The sequence below is a fragment of the Rhopalosiphum padi genome, chromosome 1 (genome assembly GCF_020882245.1).
Source record: "Rhopalosiphum padi isolate XX-2018 chromosome 1, ASM2088224v1, whole genome shotgun sequence".
NCBI classification, from domain to species: domain Eukaryota; kingdom Metazoa; phylum Arthropoda; class Insecta; order Hemiptera; family Aphididae; genus Rhopalosiphum; species Rhopalosiphum padi.
This window is the reverse complement of record NC_083597.1, coordinates 92,108,186-92,123,847: the sequence shown is the minus strand read 5'-3', so window position 1 is coordinate 92,123,847 and position 15,662 is coordinate 92,108,186. Positions and strand designations below refer to the sequence as shown.

The following is a 15,662-nucleotide window of genomic DNA, read 5'->3' as shown; positions in this document are numbered from 1 at the left end:
CTAAAGGCCGCAAAATGCCGGACATACGGCGGAGCAACAACTGGTGACCACACCAAAGCACGGTGGGCGGCTTGCTGGACTTTAGATAGCCAGACGGACATCGTCGGCTATCGCCGATTATCATCGTTTACGATAATAATAGCACCGATAAATATTCGGCCGTGTGTGAGTCGTGAACAGCTGATATAAATTTACAGAAACTTACCAGTAAGCAAATAATATAAGTTTATAACCAATAATTTGAAAATAGAATCTTGGAGTTGACTGCAAATCAGGAAAAATATTTATAACACTACAGATCACAGAAAATAATATATCGAATTGCACAATACACAATGCACCAAATAGTTACGTATATGCCGGGTACGCTAAGTTCCGTACAACAATATCTAATTAGTTATAATGCCTTTATAACTAAAAAGAAATAACGGAAAAAAAACTTTAACGTGGTATTAACTATAAAGTATATGCTCGGGTCACTCGCGAGAAAACTCTAGTCGTCACTACTCTGCACTAGGCGGCGACATTTATAAATTTATAATAGTCGATTGTTCATTTGGTAATATAATTGTTACGATGATAATATTGCTGACGAACCTCGGGTATTTCAGAAAACCCGTAGCTATAAATAGTTATGTCTTCCGTGATAAATACAAAAAAGTATAACATGGATGATAATATTGGTATTGTCATTTTAATAATAACTTATCAATTATATATATTTTTTCCAACAACATTAATAATATAAATACTCATCATGATAAAACAGTTATACATTTAACAAATATATTGTTTGAATGATATAACATTTTCGTGATGACAAATTTAAATATTGTTAAAGTTTAATAAGGCAGTATTGTCAATATAGTTCAAGATTTTTTTTTCAGTGTGTCAAAAATGTCAGTACAACCATAAATATAAAACAAGTTAGGAAAGGTCACTCTGCGAACGTACTAAATTCGATTTCTAAACATTTTAATACAATAAATAATTATTTCATGTACAAATTAAAAATAACTTTGTAACCTTTATGGTACATATTTTTTAATATACTTATATGTTGATATTATAACGACAAGTTTGAATTTATTTTGAATAGAACTGTTATAAAATTATTTTTTTTATTCAACTATAATATTGAAATATTTACATCAATTGTAATTATATTAAGTAATGACATTATATTATGTTATATTGTAAACCTGAAACTAGATAAAACATTATTATACAGACCATTTGGATGGTTAAATTTGAAAATTAATTTTTTTATTTGTAATTTTAAATATCATGCTACATTATTGATGTATCCACAATAAAGTAATACACGATATAAACATCATGAAACAACGAATTGATATCAAATAAAACTATATTATTACACAATATACCTACATCAGAGTAGATTCCTAGAAATTCGTAGAATCTACTACAGATCAACATATTATTCTCTTCTACATTATAAATTTATAACCAATTTGAATAAAAAAAAATATGTTTGACAATGCCGCTATCATTAATGGGGAACAAAGGCTGATATTACATATAGCCTAGGTGTATTTTATTTTAAAATTAATTATTCCGTTTAATTAATCATTAAACGATAAATTCCTAATGTAATCCCGATGATGTTGCTCCATTGTCATTTCAAAACATCGATAATGACATTTTATTTTGACAAATCGCTATAAATGGCAGCCTTAATATTATTATATTTAATATTCGATTTGAAGCTCGTCAATGTATTTTGAAGTAATATGCGAATACAATTTAGTTTTATTCCAACTAAACAAAATTTATAATATTATTCGTGATTCATAATTTATGCGATTGAATGAGTTAAACAATATTTAAGTAAAATCTGCTAGGCATTATTAGTATTGGAAATTAGTATTTTTAAATTGAAATTATTTACAACCATCGAATAATGTTATAAACAGTATAATTTCAAAATAAAAATAAATTGTCATTTACTTAATTTATGTTTATATTTATTGTTAATAATAAATTTATTAAATTTTGTGATAATGTGGTTTGAACGAGTCAAAATATTTTCAAATAAAATAAAAATCATAACTATTTCGTCTAAATGATATAAGCATAGATAAATACAACATATTGTTGGACCATAAATTGAACTACAAATAAAATAAGTATTTAAAACAAACAAATATCTATAGACTAATTAAGAAATAATATAATAATCGTAAATTAACAAAAAAAAAAAAAGGAAATAATATGTAAATTAGTCATATATACTTATAAGTTATAACTAATAATAGTAATGGCCATAGTTTAAACATACCCATATTCATAAAAAAATTTAAAAAACTATATCATAGATATCGCGTCCTCTCTACCAGCATCGTTTGTTCATAATAAGAGCTTACAATTTTAACCAACAGCCCAATAAATTAATTACAATCAAAGCAGCGTGACGAAATGCGTCACCACATATTATTATAAATTATTTTAGTAATAGCTGCAGCAATGGCCTCAGTACGCTCATCGTCAAATGTCTGTGCACTTGAAATCGTCGAGCATTTGTCCATGTATTGGATTGTAACATTTATAATTCGACTCAGTGCTAGTGTCAAAATTGTATTTATTATCATTATTATTGATAAAAAAAAATTTATGTAAAAACGCCGTGCAACACAAAGGCAATATAAGCTTCCGTCAATGTATATATTATTATATATAGGTACCTATAACAGTCACCAAAAAGTATATATATATATATATATATTGTTATATTGATACGACAATGAAGTTTCCTGGTTTTAGTCGGACGAGATCCGTTGTTCGCGAAACGCCGCAAATGACGATAGGCAGTAATAATTCAAAGCGATATCGCGTGGATTTGCATTGTACTCCGGTGGCGAATAGCCAAACGCGCGTACCGTTAGGATATACTCGGACGACCGCTGCGCGAGGGTTTTCCGGGATTCCGTACGGAAGTGAAAAACGACCGGGCGCGGGTTAATAGTGGTTACGCCGCGTGTTTGGTTTGCGGAAAAATGGCCGCAACAATTTGTATATTAAAATTAAATAGTTTCTTTATTGTTTTTTTTTTGTTATCTTTTTTCCCACCTCGCGTACGGCGTCCTATGAATAATAATAATAATTATTATTATTGTTGTACAAAGGTGTATGAGGAGGAGACAATGCGCCACGGCCTCAAATCATTACCATAGAGAGCACTATTGGTGTCCATTAAGCGCCGGAGCAGGGCCCGTATACCCATTAAGCAGAATACAATGCGAAGACGAATATTAACGGTCAAAAATACCGTCGATGGTGATGGTGCGGGGACGAAGAAATTAATCATAATTTCCCACCGCTGACTACGGAGGCAGCCGCGTGTTGCTCCGGAGAACTATATATTATATAATACCTATATATGATGTATTATCTCTTGCGACCTCCGCAAGAGCAAGGGGAGGTCAAACAATGCTCGCACAAGCTGTTTTCTAATCGTTTTGTGACAAATTTGCCGCCATCACAGCCGCCCGCACCACCGCAACCACCGCTTTTTCTCTCCGAAGGAAAATGCCGTGGACCGTGAAATGAAGTCTTGTTCGATATTACCAGCTCTGTCATTTATCATTCGTATATGCGCTGTTCGAGAGTAGAAGCCGTTGCGACGAGGAATGACGTCGGCAGCAGCGGGGGAAAACGGAAAAATGTGTACACTATATATATTAAATATAGCAAAACAATATAAATATAATATAAACGAGGGGTGCTATAGCAGATAATGGAATAAGTAAACTGCAATTTCAAAAAACTCCATTATAAAATACCGGAGCGTGCAGATTTCGTATAGATTCCAGTGGTAAAGCAAATAAAAATCGAAATTATGGAGAGACGGTATATTATGTGTATGTATATGCAGCGTGATTTGCCAAGCGTACTCATTTTTTTTTCAATGGCAATAAAAAATTTCAAATTACGATTTTTATAATTTTTAAGTATACTTGCTTAGAGGTAAATTTGTAAATGCTTAGATTTTTAAATAAATGTCTATTTTATGAATGAAAAGCACTGTTTTTTATTGTAATTTGTTCAAGATATAGTTTTTTTTGAATATTTTGATTTATTTATATATTGACATACTACAATGAGTACATAGTTTCTTAGTCATTAAACTCCTATTTTAAGGTTATAGTCTATAATAATAAGTTACAAGATAATACAAGGAACCCGATAATTTAAGCATAGCAGTTAATATAATTTATAATTTGTAAAATGTGTGACTATCGGTGTTTAATATGTACTAAAAAAATATTATATGTTCTATTTTATCCTTAGTAAAATAGTAACCTATATATAACATAAAAACTCAAAAATTACTCGACAACGTTTCTAAATTTCGATTTAGATAGATGCAGAATTTCAAAAAAATATCTGATTAATAATAGTTTCTATAAACAATGGTAAATCTCGGTTTAAAAAATATGTTGTATCGCCACAGTATATTCCGTAATTAAATGGTATGAAAAAATAAAGTACTTGAAAATGTTGTATTTAAATGTACACAAATATTTGAAGAATTCGATGATAATATTACGTATAAAGTAAACGAATCATTCAATATAGTTTTTACAGTTGTATTACTGGCAAGCGCCGGAAAACTGCGCAAAGCCAATTTTAATTATTGTTGCATCGGAGTCCGAATATAAAAGCGTGTTCATGATATTATACACTGTCTGAGTGCGGATACTGCGGAGATACAAAACGTCAGTTTTGTATCCCCGAGGGTGGGTGCAAAGTAATGGCCACGTAAAAAACAAATCGTGACAAAAAAAATAATAATAATATAGAGGTGAAACGGGTCCGAGTTGTACTCGCGTGACATTACTGACACTTAATAATAGTAGCTATACACTTTATAGTACATATTTATATATATAATTACGTTTAATGTTATGGTTTGCGCGTAATCCATATGATCCAATTAAATTTCAACGAGTTTATTTAGTGGTAAATAACCGTTATGAACGGCAAATAAAATGCACTGTTTTCTTCGGTTTCAATCGATAATGTCTATATACATTATACAATAATAACACTTTACTGCTATCTATATACACTCGAGCTTTACTTACAGAATCAAATTATTTCCTGTCGGTTAGGTAAGTGAGAATACGAAATTACAATCAAATATTATAATATTAAGGTATATTACAATACTCGTTCGATGGCGATAATATTTTTATTTCGGTCTGAATATCGATCCAATTGTTTTTTCGTCATCATAATACGATTCTTACGATTTATATTATGTATATTTGTTTTATTATTAACACTGTACATATAAATACAACAACAATTATTGAGTCATGTTTAAAAAAAAAGTGTACTCGTACACATATATAATAATATTTTTATAAATTTTTCTGTACATATGCAGTGCACGTACAATATACGAGTATAATTCACAGTAGGTAAACTCAGTGGAAAACTGTAAGCGTCCAATTTGATTTATTGCCAGTTAAATTGTATCTGGGTATTGTACACCTACATTTAGCCTAGGGTAAGAAGAATAACATGAGATTTGAGTTTCTCTAGAGATTTTCCAGTGTTTTATTTTTTTGTTTTTGTAAAACAAACAGTTGATGCACGAATTACATTTGGATGTAAATGGTGGACCAGTCTGTGGGGACAATAATACAAAACCGTAAATATTAAAATTAAATTCATTTATATCATTTACTCTATTTTGCGAAACTGTATCGTTTCAATTAGACAATATTTGGTTATTGTACTGTACAATTTGTACGATATAATTAAATAACAATTTTTTTCTCACAGTTGCTAAAGGTCAGGGAAATAATTATTTAGATATATTTTAGTATATTATTATTTAATTTGCACATACAAGAAACAATAAATCATAATATATTATTGTTTGAAAATATTTTATTTAATAATATGTATATTAATAATTTAAATATATTTTTATAATATAATAATACGTATTAATAACCGTATTATGGTATATTTGTTTTAACTGAAGAACAATACCATTACATTATTACAGAATTATGAAAATGGACTATAGAGTAATAATATCTATGGAATTTAGTAATTTGATTTAATTTTACGTCCGAATGGTTAATCTATATTATATGTTAATATCATTAGCTTCTAAATTATTGTTTTCCAACTATTTCAATTAAAATACATTACTCTGATAGAAACATAAATATCGTCCATAGTATAATGTAATACGTATACTTTGTTAATCACATATGACTTAGTTAATATAAGTTTATGCATACTACTTGAAAGCATTAAATTATGATTAGATCTTCTTTGATATGTTCATAAAATATTTATCTTGTAAAACATAATGTTTCGTATTGCTGATAATTGGTAATATTATATATTTGTAAAACTTAAACACCAATGAAATAATGAATAAATGATAGCTATTTAGCGACTTGATATAATGACATTATATTATGATAGATAAATACAAACATAATAATATCTTAATGTTACATTGAATATACATATTGTCTAAGAAAAAATTAAAGTAAGTAAATTTCAATTCCGTCTACAAAAATTTAATTTTGTACTGAGTTTTTATGTTTTTTTCTGAAGTGATTTTCAATTAAATAATACATACTGATTTATTCAATTTTTGTTAAAATTGTAGCTTGGATAGATTCAGGATTTAAGTACTTAATGTAGATAAATAACATGACTTTATGATTAAGATAATAATGTGGTATAACTATAATAATAAATAAACTTAACATACAACTGAATTGATCCAGAAACTATCTAACATTAAGTGAGTAAGTGCTTTTATGTACACCGAAAGGCCCCATTTGGCCATTTATATGACATAATATTGACGTCATAAACTCATAACTTAAATCCGCAGAGCAATCAAAATTAATTTTCTAGTGTGTAATATTATAAGTAAAAGGTTAATATTAAAATACAATATTGATACATGCACACACCTGCTTACGATGATTGAATACTGATAATTAATTTATTGTTTACTTCAACAATTTTGATATATTGTCATTTTTGGGAAAATATTATTTTTGGTTCATAATGTGAAATTAAAAAAAATATGGGTTGTTTCTTAATAAATCAAAAAAAAAATAAAAATGTATTCATAATATAAGTACACTTTATTGATATTTTCTAATGGCATGGTGTAGTGTAGTCTTTTAAATTATAAAAACAAAAATTGATTGTGAATTAAATACCTTCGTTATAAACAAAAGAAAAGAAGTACCCTGTATTATAATATAAATGTGCGTACATAAAACAATAATTAAAAACAACAATGGCCGACAAATTACTATATTGTGATGACCCCGATGGGTAAAAAAAACATGTCATACAAATTAGAACGTGTTGAATTGGATGCACTTCTGGAAGTGGTGAAAAACACGAGACGTACGACAAGTACCTACCTACGACAAACATGGCCGTTGTTATTAATCCAAAATGGTCAAAAATGAGTAAAAACTTTCTCTAAACATAACGGTGAACATTTTTCAGTAGATATTAAAACCAATTACTATAGTTATATCGCGAGCACAGTCATATTGAATATGACGTCCAAAATACTCTAAACTGATCCCGAGAGAGGGCCTCAATTGTTTACTGCAATGTGCTTTTACATGAAAATGATGACCATTTTCAATGACGTTTCTTTAATATAGTCACGTCATAAAATAGTGAACAATGTATGAATATGACACAACAAATGATGTACCATAATAAAATATGACTTAAATTGCAATTTATAAAAATCATAACAATCGTCATAATTTGTAATTATTAATATTAATAAAAAATATTTGTATTCATGAAATCAAAAATTAAATAATTCATGTTGGTTAGAAAATAAGAAATACGTAAATACGAAAAAATATTTAAAAGTTTATGGTGGATGAGATAGTGTCCGCAGTGCGACAAAAATCTAACACGAGTCAATCAAATGTATAGTCAGTCATTATAACGGGTTTAAGTTGTCAATATAATAATGGCTTATTTAGTAGACCTATAATAAATTATACACGTAGTGTAGTATAATACATTTAAGTATAAAAAAACCAAGCAATGATTACTACCCTTATTTTTAATTATTGTATAATATGATGAATCATATATTTTTCTGAAAATGTAGACATATTAAATATGCTAAAACAAATTTAATATGACAAGGCTGGTTTGTCGTTCATTTTTTATTTATCGTCAATAATTTTTAAATCAGTAAGAATATTCTATTTTGGAATACATTAATTAGAAATATAGGGCATTTTGTCATAAATAAAAAGCTTAAATATTTAAAACAAAAATATACTATTTTGTCAACATATATTTTTAATGTACTGTGTTACTGTATAGTGAATTCAAAAGTAGTGTGTTTAACTTGTAATAAAAAAATACAATTCAATTGTGCAAAAGTTGTCATTGTAAATAATTAATACTTTGATAGTATTATAATAATTTGCTATTTTTATTAGATAATTATTTCAATATATTAGAACTTTACTCAAATAATATTATTATATATTTTTTTTTAAATATTTTAAATCATTATTTAGTTTTTATACACTTCGGAATACAAATAACCAATTATTGATGATCATTAAATAATGTTCTTATAATTTTTAAAGTTTAAATTGTCCCCTGTAATCAATATTTTGGTAATTTGTGTAGAACTTCATATTTATATGCAAATTGTTATTTTTATGCGCATTTTAAGATTTTATGGCATGCTTTATGATTTTTCTAAAATGTTTTTGTATGTAATAGAAAAGATGTTTTATTTGATCTTATCGATCTTATTTGAATTATTAACTGAGAGTTTTTAAATTAATTTCGTAGATAGAAACGATTAGTTTGAAATTATGTGCAAACCAATTGATAATAACTCTGATGTATAAATATAAAAATGTGATTAACAAAATTTTAATAATATTATCAATTAAATTATGTTATTTTAACAAATAGAAAAAAAATATCATAATATCGAATAGTTTTAACATTATGTTAAACATAATAATAAAATACAATTTAAATAAATATAGTTACTTTGTTATTTAATATCATGATCTACTAAACTATTGGTAATATTAACTCACAACTTTTTTCTTGATTTATATCTTAATTGTATTTATTAAATGAAAAGATAATTTTTCGTTTGGTTATAACTGCGGTGGTAAAAAAACTGAAGTTTGTTAATAATTCCTGTTACACAAAGAATAATATTATTTTGTATTATTTAAGTAGCAATACAATACATTTTTTTCATCGTATACGCAAGAGTTTTATTACATTTATCGATGAGTTTTATATTTATAAAATAAAGATTTTTTTTTTTATTTAAGTTTGAAACATCTTTAGAATACACGAGTTTTTCATTGTTGATGAAATGTGTACAATCTTAAGAAGTAGTAGCAATAAGGTTCATTTCATTTTCTTAGTGCTCGCGTATCTATATATGTATATATTACAATTTATATCGCTGAGGTTTTTTGATATTTTCAATCCGTCTCAAAAGATATTACTGTAATAACTTGTATATTATTATTAATATAATATTCTTTAAAGAAATTCCCACTTTGTTAATTAAGTATCGATGTAGCTTTAGGGACTGATGTCAAGAAAATACCGAGTAAAAATTATTTAGACTTAAGACAGTATTTGAAAAACTTGGGTTACACTCCGGGGGATGCTGTTCGGAAAACGACGCGTCACTATAAAGTAAAATATTTAATATGATATTAAAATATTAAATATTTACCAATTTTAAGACTAAAAAAATCACGTGTTTAACGCATATATTATAATATTATATTTAACGTATTATATATGTAGTTTCCGTTCTTGCACGTGTATCGTCTTGTAAGATTTTCCCTGCAGTTGAATAAACCTTTATAGCGTAGCAAACTCAATTATTTTAAACTAAAACGTTCCTTATTGTGGCTTTTGTCAAACCAAATTTTCCTTTGCTGATTTTAAACCATCTCGTTACTATGCACAAAATCGTCATTACGAGAAGCAATTAATATATAAAAATAGAATATAATACCTAATAGGCAAACCTATATAATAGTTTATCATGCTATAGTTAATACATTTTCGGTCGTTAAAATTAATTAAAAATTGAAACGCTTCTTATTGATTATATTTTAGAAAAAACTCATATGTCTTAAATACTAAATAAAATAAAAATATATTATAATAATATTGTTTGTGCCGTTTGTGGTTACGTACTTCCATCGTTGTTCGGTACTTACGAAAATATGTTTTCACTTTAAATAGATAATTAATAAACGCTCCGTAACTAGAAGGTGGTGCACGGAGCTATGTATTATCTGGTATTGTATTGGGATTGTATACCCTTGTAATTGTGTGGTCGAACGGAAAGTTCTGTTGGAGCTTGGAATAATGTGGTGGTTGTGTAACGAGGTCGGGCGAAGGAAATGAATTCGCCTGCAGCAAAAGAATACGCGTACGGCCTTAATTTTCAACATGAAGGAAGGAAATTAATTAAGGATTGTTTGGCCGAATTAGGTGCAGTAGAGAAAAATGATGAACATATAGTCGGTATAGTCGGTGGGGGAGGGGAGTTTAGTGTTACGAGTGAATGAGAGGAGAACTGACAAATATTGTAGATAGGTATTTTATATTTATATTATTCGTGTGTGGTAAAAAGACAAAACATTTTTATGAAGGACACGTGTATATACTACATAGGTAGGTGATAGGAAGTTTTTGAATTTTTAAATAATATACGAGTAGAATAATGTATACAAGATAATCAATTTAAGTTTTTATGCTAATTTTTTCAAAAAAGATTATTTTTACATAATTGTTACTTTAAGCAACATTTAAGATTATTTAAAGTTTTTATTTTTTTGAATGATAGACCTTATACATTTTATATTTCAAAACAAAATATTTTTGGAGTATTGATTTATCTATTCAATCTTTAGATAATTATTAATTCATAAAATGGGTAACTATGAATAATTAAATTTAAATTTAGTATTACGGCAGTTTTGTTTTTGTAAACGTTTTTTGTTTTTATCAAACTAAAAAAATATTTTTATACTTACTGTATTTTGGTAATATTATATAATATGACTGAGGCTATGTGGCGCCAATATAGACTGCTTCCAGTATATTATTTTTTATTACGTGGAAGTATAACGTCAAGGTACGACTATGCGGTACTTAGAAAACAATATACCAACCATCTCACTATATTATCTATAACAATTTAATTCTTTATCCGTGTATAGCGTGGTATAACATTCTGTTCGGTCAACAGTGATTAGTAAATACTGACCATTATTGTTTTCGAATGTCGGCCGGTGATATTGTATGTTATCTGTCGTGTCTCGTAGACGAGTAGTTATATTAAAAGACAAATAAATTCGCGATTCGTATCGGGTTTTCTCCTTGGCTTCCGCGGGGAACGTCGACGTCAGTATTTACGCGCGCCTTATATTATGTACACATAGCCGTTATCATCTCGGTTTAGACAGGATTCGAGCAATAAAACGAGCTGCGATCGGCCTGCAGCCACCCTCACGGGATCATATTATTATTATTATTATTACTGTTGTTGTTGTTATATCGCGTTGGAGCTGTACACTATATACAACTGTAATATATAAATGGTAAAATATGTTCTTAGAAGGAAATAAGTAGCTGCTGAGGGAGTGAGCTTGGCACTTGATGGCTGTATCGTTGGATCTAGGAACTCTACGCTGGCGAACGGGTCGGGGGTATGCGAGGTACACAATTTATATATAAAATACTAGCAAGCTGACTTGGGCTCCTCGAAATGAATTGGTCTCGGACACGTGGTGGCCGTCCGTACCTGCAGCAGGAGGACGAGCGAGGAAAGTGCACCCAGGGGACGGAGACGGTCGACGTTTCACGTCGTGGGTTGGACCGGGGGAGAAGGGAAGGGTGAAAAAGTTCTTGGAAATTACGCTGACGTATATACCATTCCGGGGTCGTCCCCGGAGAGCCGTTTCCAGTGAAAAACAGGCAATTTTTCCCCGCGGTTTGCCGTGTATACGCACGCCGTCGGCCGTGACATTGACGGCAACGACCTCGTGCCACACACACATAAACAGTGAATAGTATACGCAAGCTTTCCGTAAAGTCTCTGGGGGTGATGGTCGGGGTAGTACCCGAAACAAAACGAAAAAAATTAAAAAGTTTTCGGACATTAAACGTCAGAACCCGTCGCTGTCACTATATATACATATTATATACGTACGTAAGTATACCTACACCATACTGTCGATCCACGTTGTATACCTGCTGTGTAGATTATTTATATTTTCATTAAAAAAATAAAATCGCACAAACTTTTGACTTGTAGCGGCGGCAGCGGCCTTGGTCCGTCACGTCCGTCCGGTCGTTTATTATTTCACAGCCCGTCGACGTCAGATTGACCGCCGCGTTTTGTCGATCAGTGGCGTTAACTCGAACAGTGCAAAAAGTTTTGGCCGGAAATTTCATATTATTTTTTTCTGGTCTCACGAATATAATAATATGAATATAACGCTGTATAATATTCACAATAGTTGGTCCGGACTGTTTAATATATTTTGACGAAATAAGAGTATATTATATCACGTTCTTTAAAGCCCTACAAAAAACGGAATACAAGGTTCACACGCTCCCCGTGCCTACACACGCGTGTTTACCACTCATACCTATAGGTTGCTGATACGGATGGATGATATTAATAAATATTGTTGACTGTTTTTAATATTGTAACGAGCTCTCGACCGTACCGCACGTATCGTCAGCAAAAACTGACAACGTTCTGAGTCGTCGTGAAATAGTCCGCCGTTTGCAATACCGTAGCTACAATACTGTGTATGGTAATTATATAATTACTATTAATACATATACGATATATTGTAATACGCGTGATGACTTTAACGAGCGCATATTGTCCGATGACAATGTCGGTCAAGACAAGCTGTGTGCAATAGGAACACAGCAACTACAGCACTCGCGCGTTCGTGATCATTCGTGCTCAACCGAAACGACATTAGGTAATTTATTAATGAATAATTTTTCGAGTTCAAAGTCTAAAATTCGATCCACTGACCTCCCCTATACACAGAACGAATATTCTGAGGTGTGTATGAGTGGTAATTTCCATTTTTTGGAATATTATAATAATTATGGTGTATGTTTGCAGTTCAGAGAAGCCGCGTAAAAGGCATCCAAGCCTCACAAACATCACTTTGCGATTTGCGCTTCTGCAGGAATCGAAACGATTTCGTTTTAGTAAACGTCGTTTCATTCCAATCTTCAATTTTACCGGTGTAAAAGGTCTGACGGTTTTCAAACGGTATATTACATAAAATACACGGACGTGAAAACAGTAAGTTAAATTTATTCAAAACGAATAGCGGAAAATACATCCGCGCCGTTCGTTACTCAGACATATATATACGGCTTCTGTCATTGTCAATGTTCGCTCTGCAAGACGCAATACTCCTAAACAGGATGTCTACTGCCGCTGGAACTTTATATTTATGACTCGAATTTCGGTTCTGATACGCCCCGTATACGCATAAAGTAATCACCGTGTGGGATCTATTCCAGAATCCTGTGCACGAGCTATACATTATACGTGTTAAGAAAAATAAATAGCACATAATAATAATGTAATATATATATATATATATATAATGACGTACACAAGAGTTTTCTCTACCGGTACCAGTATTATTATACACATATTATACGCCCGTTCGAAGTAAGAAAATTATTACCATCTACGTTGATTATATGTACCTATATGTATCTACAGTACAACCTAATGCCCTATCATTTATTTGTTTTTACTTTTTTTTTTTTTTTACTGAATTATTGATTAAATAAAATGTCGAATCAATGTCATGTGCACGGAATAATGTTAACCGTTTGATTATTATTCAGCGTGCTCGGTTAACGAATGCGAATTTCGTTATGCTGTTATTATCGCGCTCTAGAAACTATATCCGTCTAAGTACCTATCCTATGTGAACTCGACGATGTATCGATGTGTTCCAAGTAGAATGACGATTCCGTCGAATCTTACCGTGTCACATTTACTTCAATCGCTGCTCTGCGGTGGTCGTAATCAAACCGCGAGCTTTGAAGTAGTAACAAGTGTAAACTTGTGGTACAAAAACTCGGTGGTGCGTAATGAAATCGAAATGAAATAGCACTATTCCTATTGTTGTTGCGCACTTTTGAGCGGCGTAAATTCGTTGGATTTCCTCTGACCGTAACTAAACCAATTATTTGAATGCTGTATCTTATTTCCTTCGTCGATAACCACCGCATCGAGTACGATGAAAATGTTTGGAATTATTGTATAAATGAACTGGAGCACATGCCGCCACCGTCGGTTTGTTTGTTCGGCTTTCTTATAGACAGAATTAAAAATTTCTCGGCGTCATAATAATATATTATGCATGGGTCGTTATCAGCGCCGTGAATCGCCTCAGATCCCTCGTTAATATTATAACGACAACCATGCTTGATATAATATTAATTATTAAACCGGGAAATGAAATTTAAAAAATGTCCATGGTGTGTATGTATATATTTTTTGATTTAAAAGTAGAGGTGAGAACAATGACGATGAACGTTTATTAAGCAGTCACAATTATTTACTATTGTTTAATCTCTCTTAGATCTCTGCGGTAGTATTGAATAAATAATCAGACGACTCAGTGTTTAGTTTTACTTAAGACGCGTATATATCTAGAATATATGTATGTGTACAAATACGTGTGCATTATAGGCTACCGGGAAACGAAACCGATTCTATGCTTACGCATGATATATATATATATTTAAAGAGATCACTGACACTACTGCAATATTTATTTAACTAAAAAACTTTCAAATTTAATTTTCTACAGAAATTAATTCACCACAAAATTGCTTCGACTATATAATGGTATTTATATATTTGCTTTTCAATATTTTTTTGCGATGTAGGTATATATTATTTAAGTCATGAGTGTCATCTTGTTCGAAATTTAGATTTCGCGACAATTAAAAGTGTAGTTAACATAATTACTCCGTTGTGCAAATTTGCTTACTTATAATTTCCGTTAATATTAACTATAAATCATGTCATTTAGCAAACGTTTTTAAATTGAAAATGTTCAAAACATTTGAATACACTAGCGTAGTACATTTTTATATTGTTTTTTTATGGTACAAGTATCGTATATTATTATGTTATTTGATTAAAACAGTCTCAGCACGAACAGGAGCTTGTGCAATCTGGGCAAATAAAGTATATTTTTTCATTTGTCAATGTTGAATATTTATTTGCAAACATTTGTTTACTTTGAAAAGAAATGATTGTATGCATGAATACATCACAAATGTAGACTGGAAATATACAGTATTGTTAGAAAATGAATAACAATTATAGCCCATAAGCTTACATTATTCATTAGGTATTAATTAAGTTAAAAGCTTATTTCTGGAATCTGTATGTCTTACTGCGTGTGAATGTAAATAGTAATACACTTTTTTTTATTTGGTGCATTTTTTTTAAAATTATTGTTCATCTTTGAGTGGTATATTATAGCAATTAAGCAATATAATTAATAATTTCATTGTTTTCGCAT

The 15,662-nt window shown here is 30.1% G+C and overlaps 2 protein-coding genes across 5 annotated transcripts in view; one reads left to right on the top strand and one right to left on the bottom strand.

Moving 5' to 3' along the window:
• LOC132918246 (myogenesis-regulating glycosidase) overlaps positions 1–12,781 on the bottom strand; it is a 91,382-nt gene extending 78,601 nt beyond the window's left edge. The window contains exon 1 of the mRNA XM_060979381.1: positions 12,373–12,781. Within this exon, the coding sequence (XP_060835364.1) occupies positions 12,373–12,525 (153 nt within the window). The 5' untranslated portion in view covers positions 12,526–12,781. The remainder of the gene's footprint in view (positions 1–12,372) is intronic.
• The window catches only part of LOC132918247 (semaphorin-2A), a 355,196-nt gene that overhangs the window by 49,752 nt on the left and 289,782 nt on the right, over positions 1–15,662 (top strand). The window lies entirely within an intron of this gene.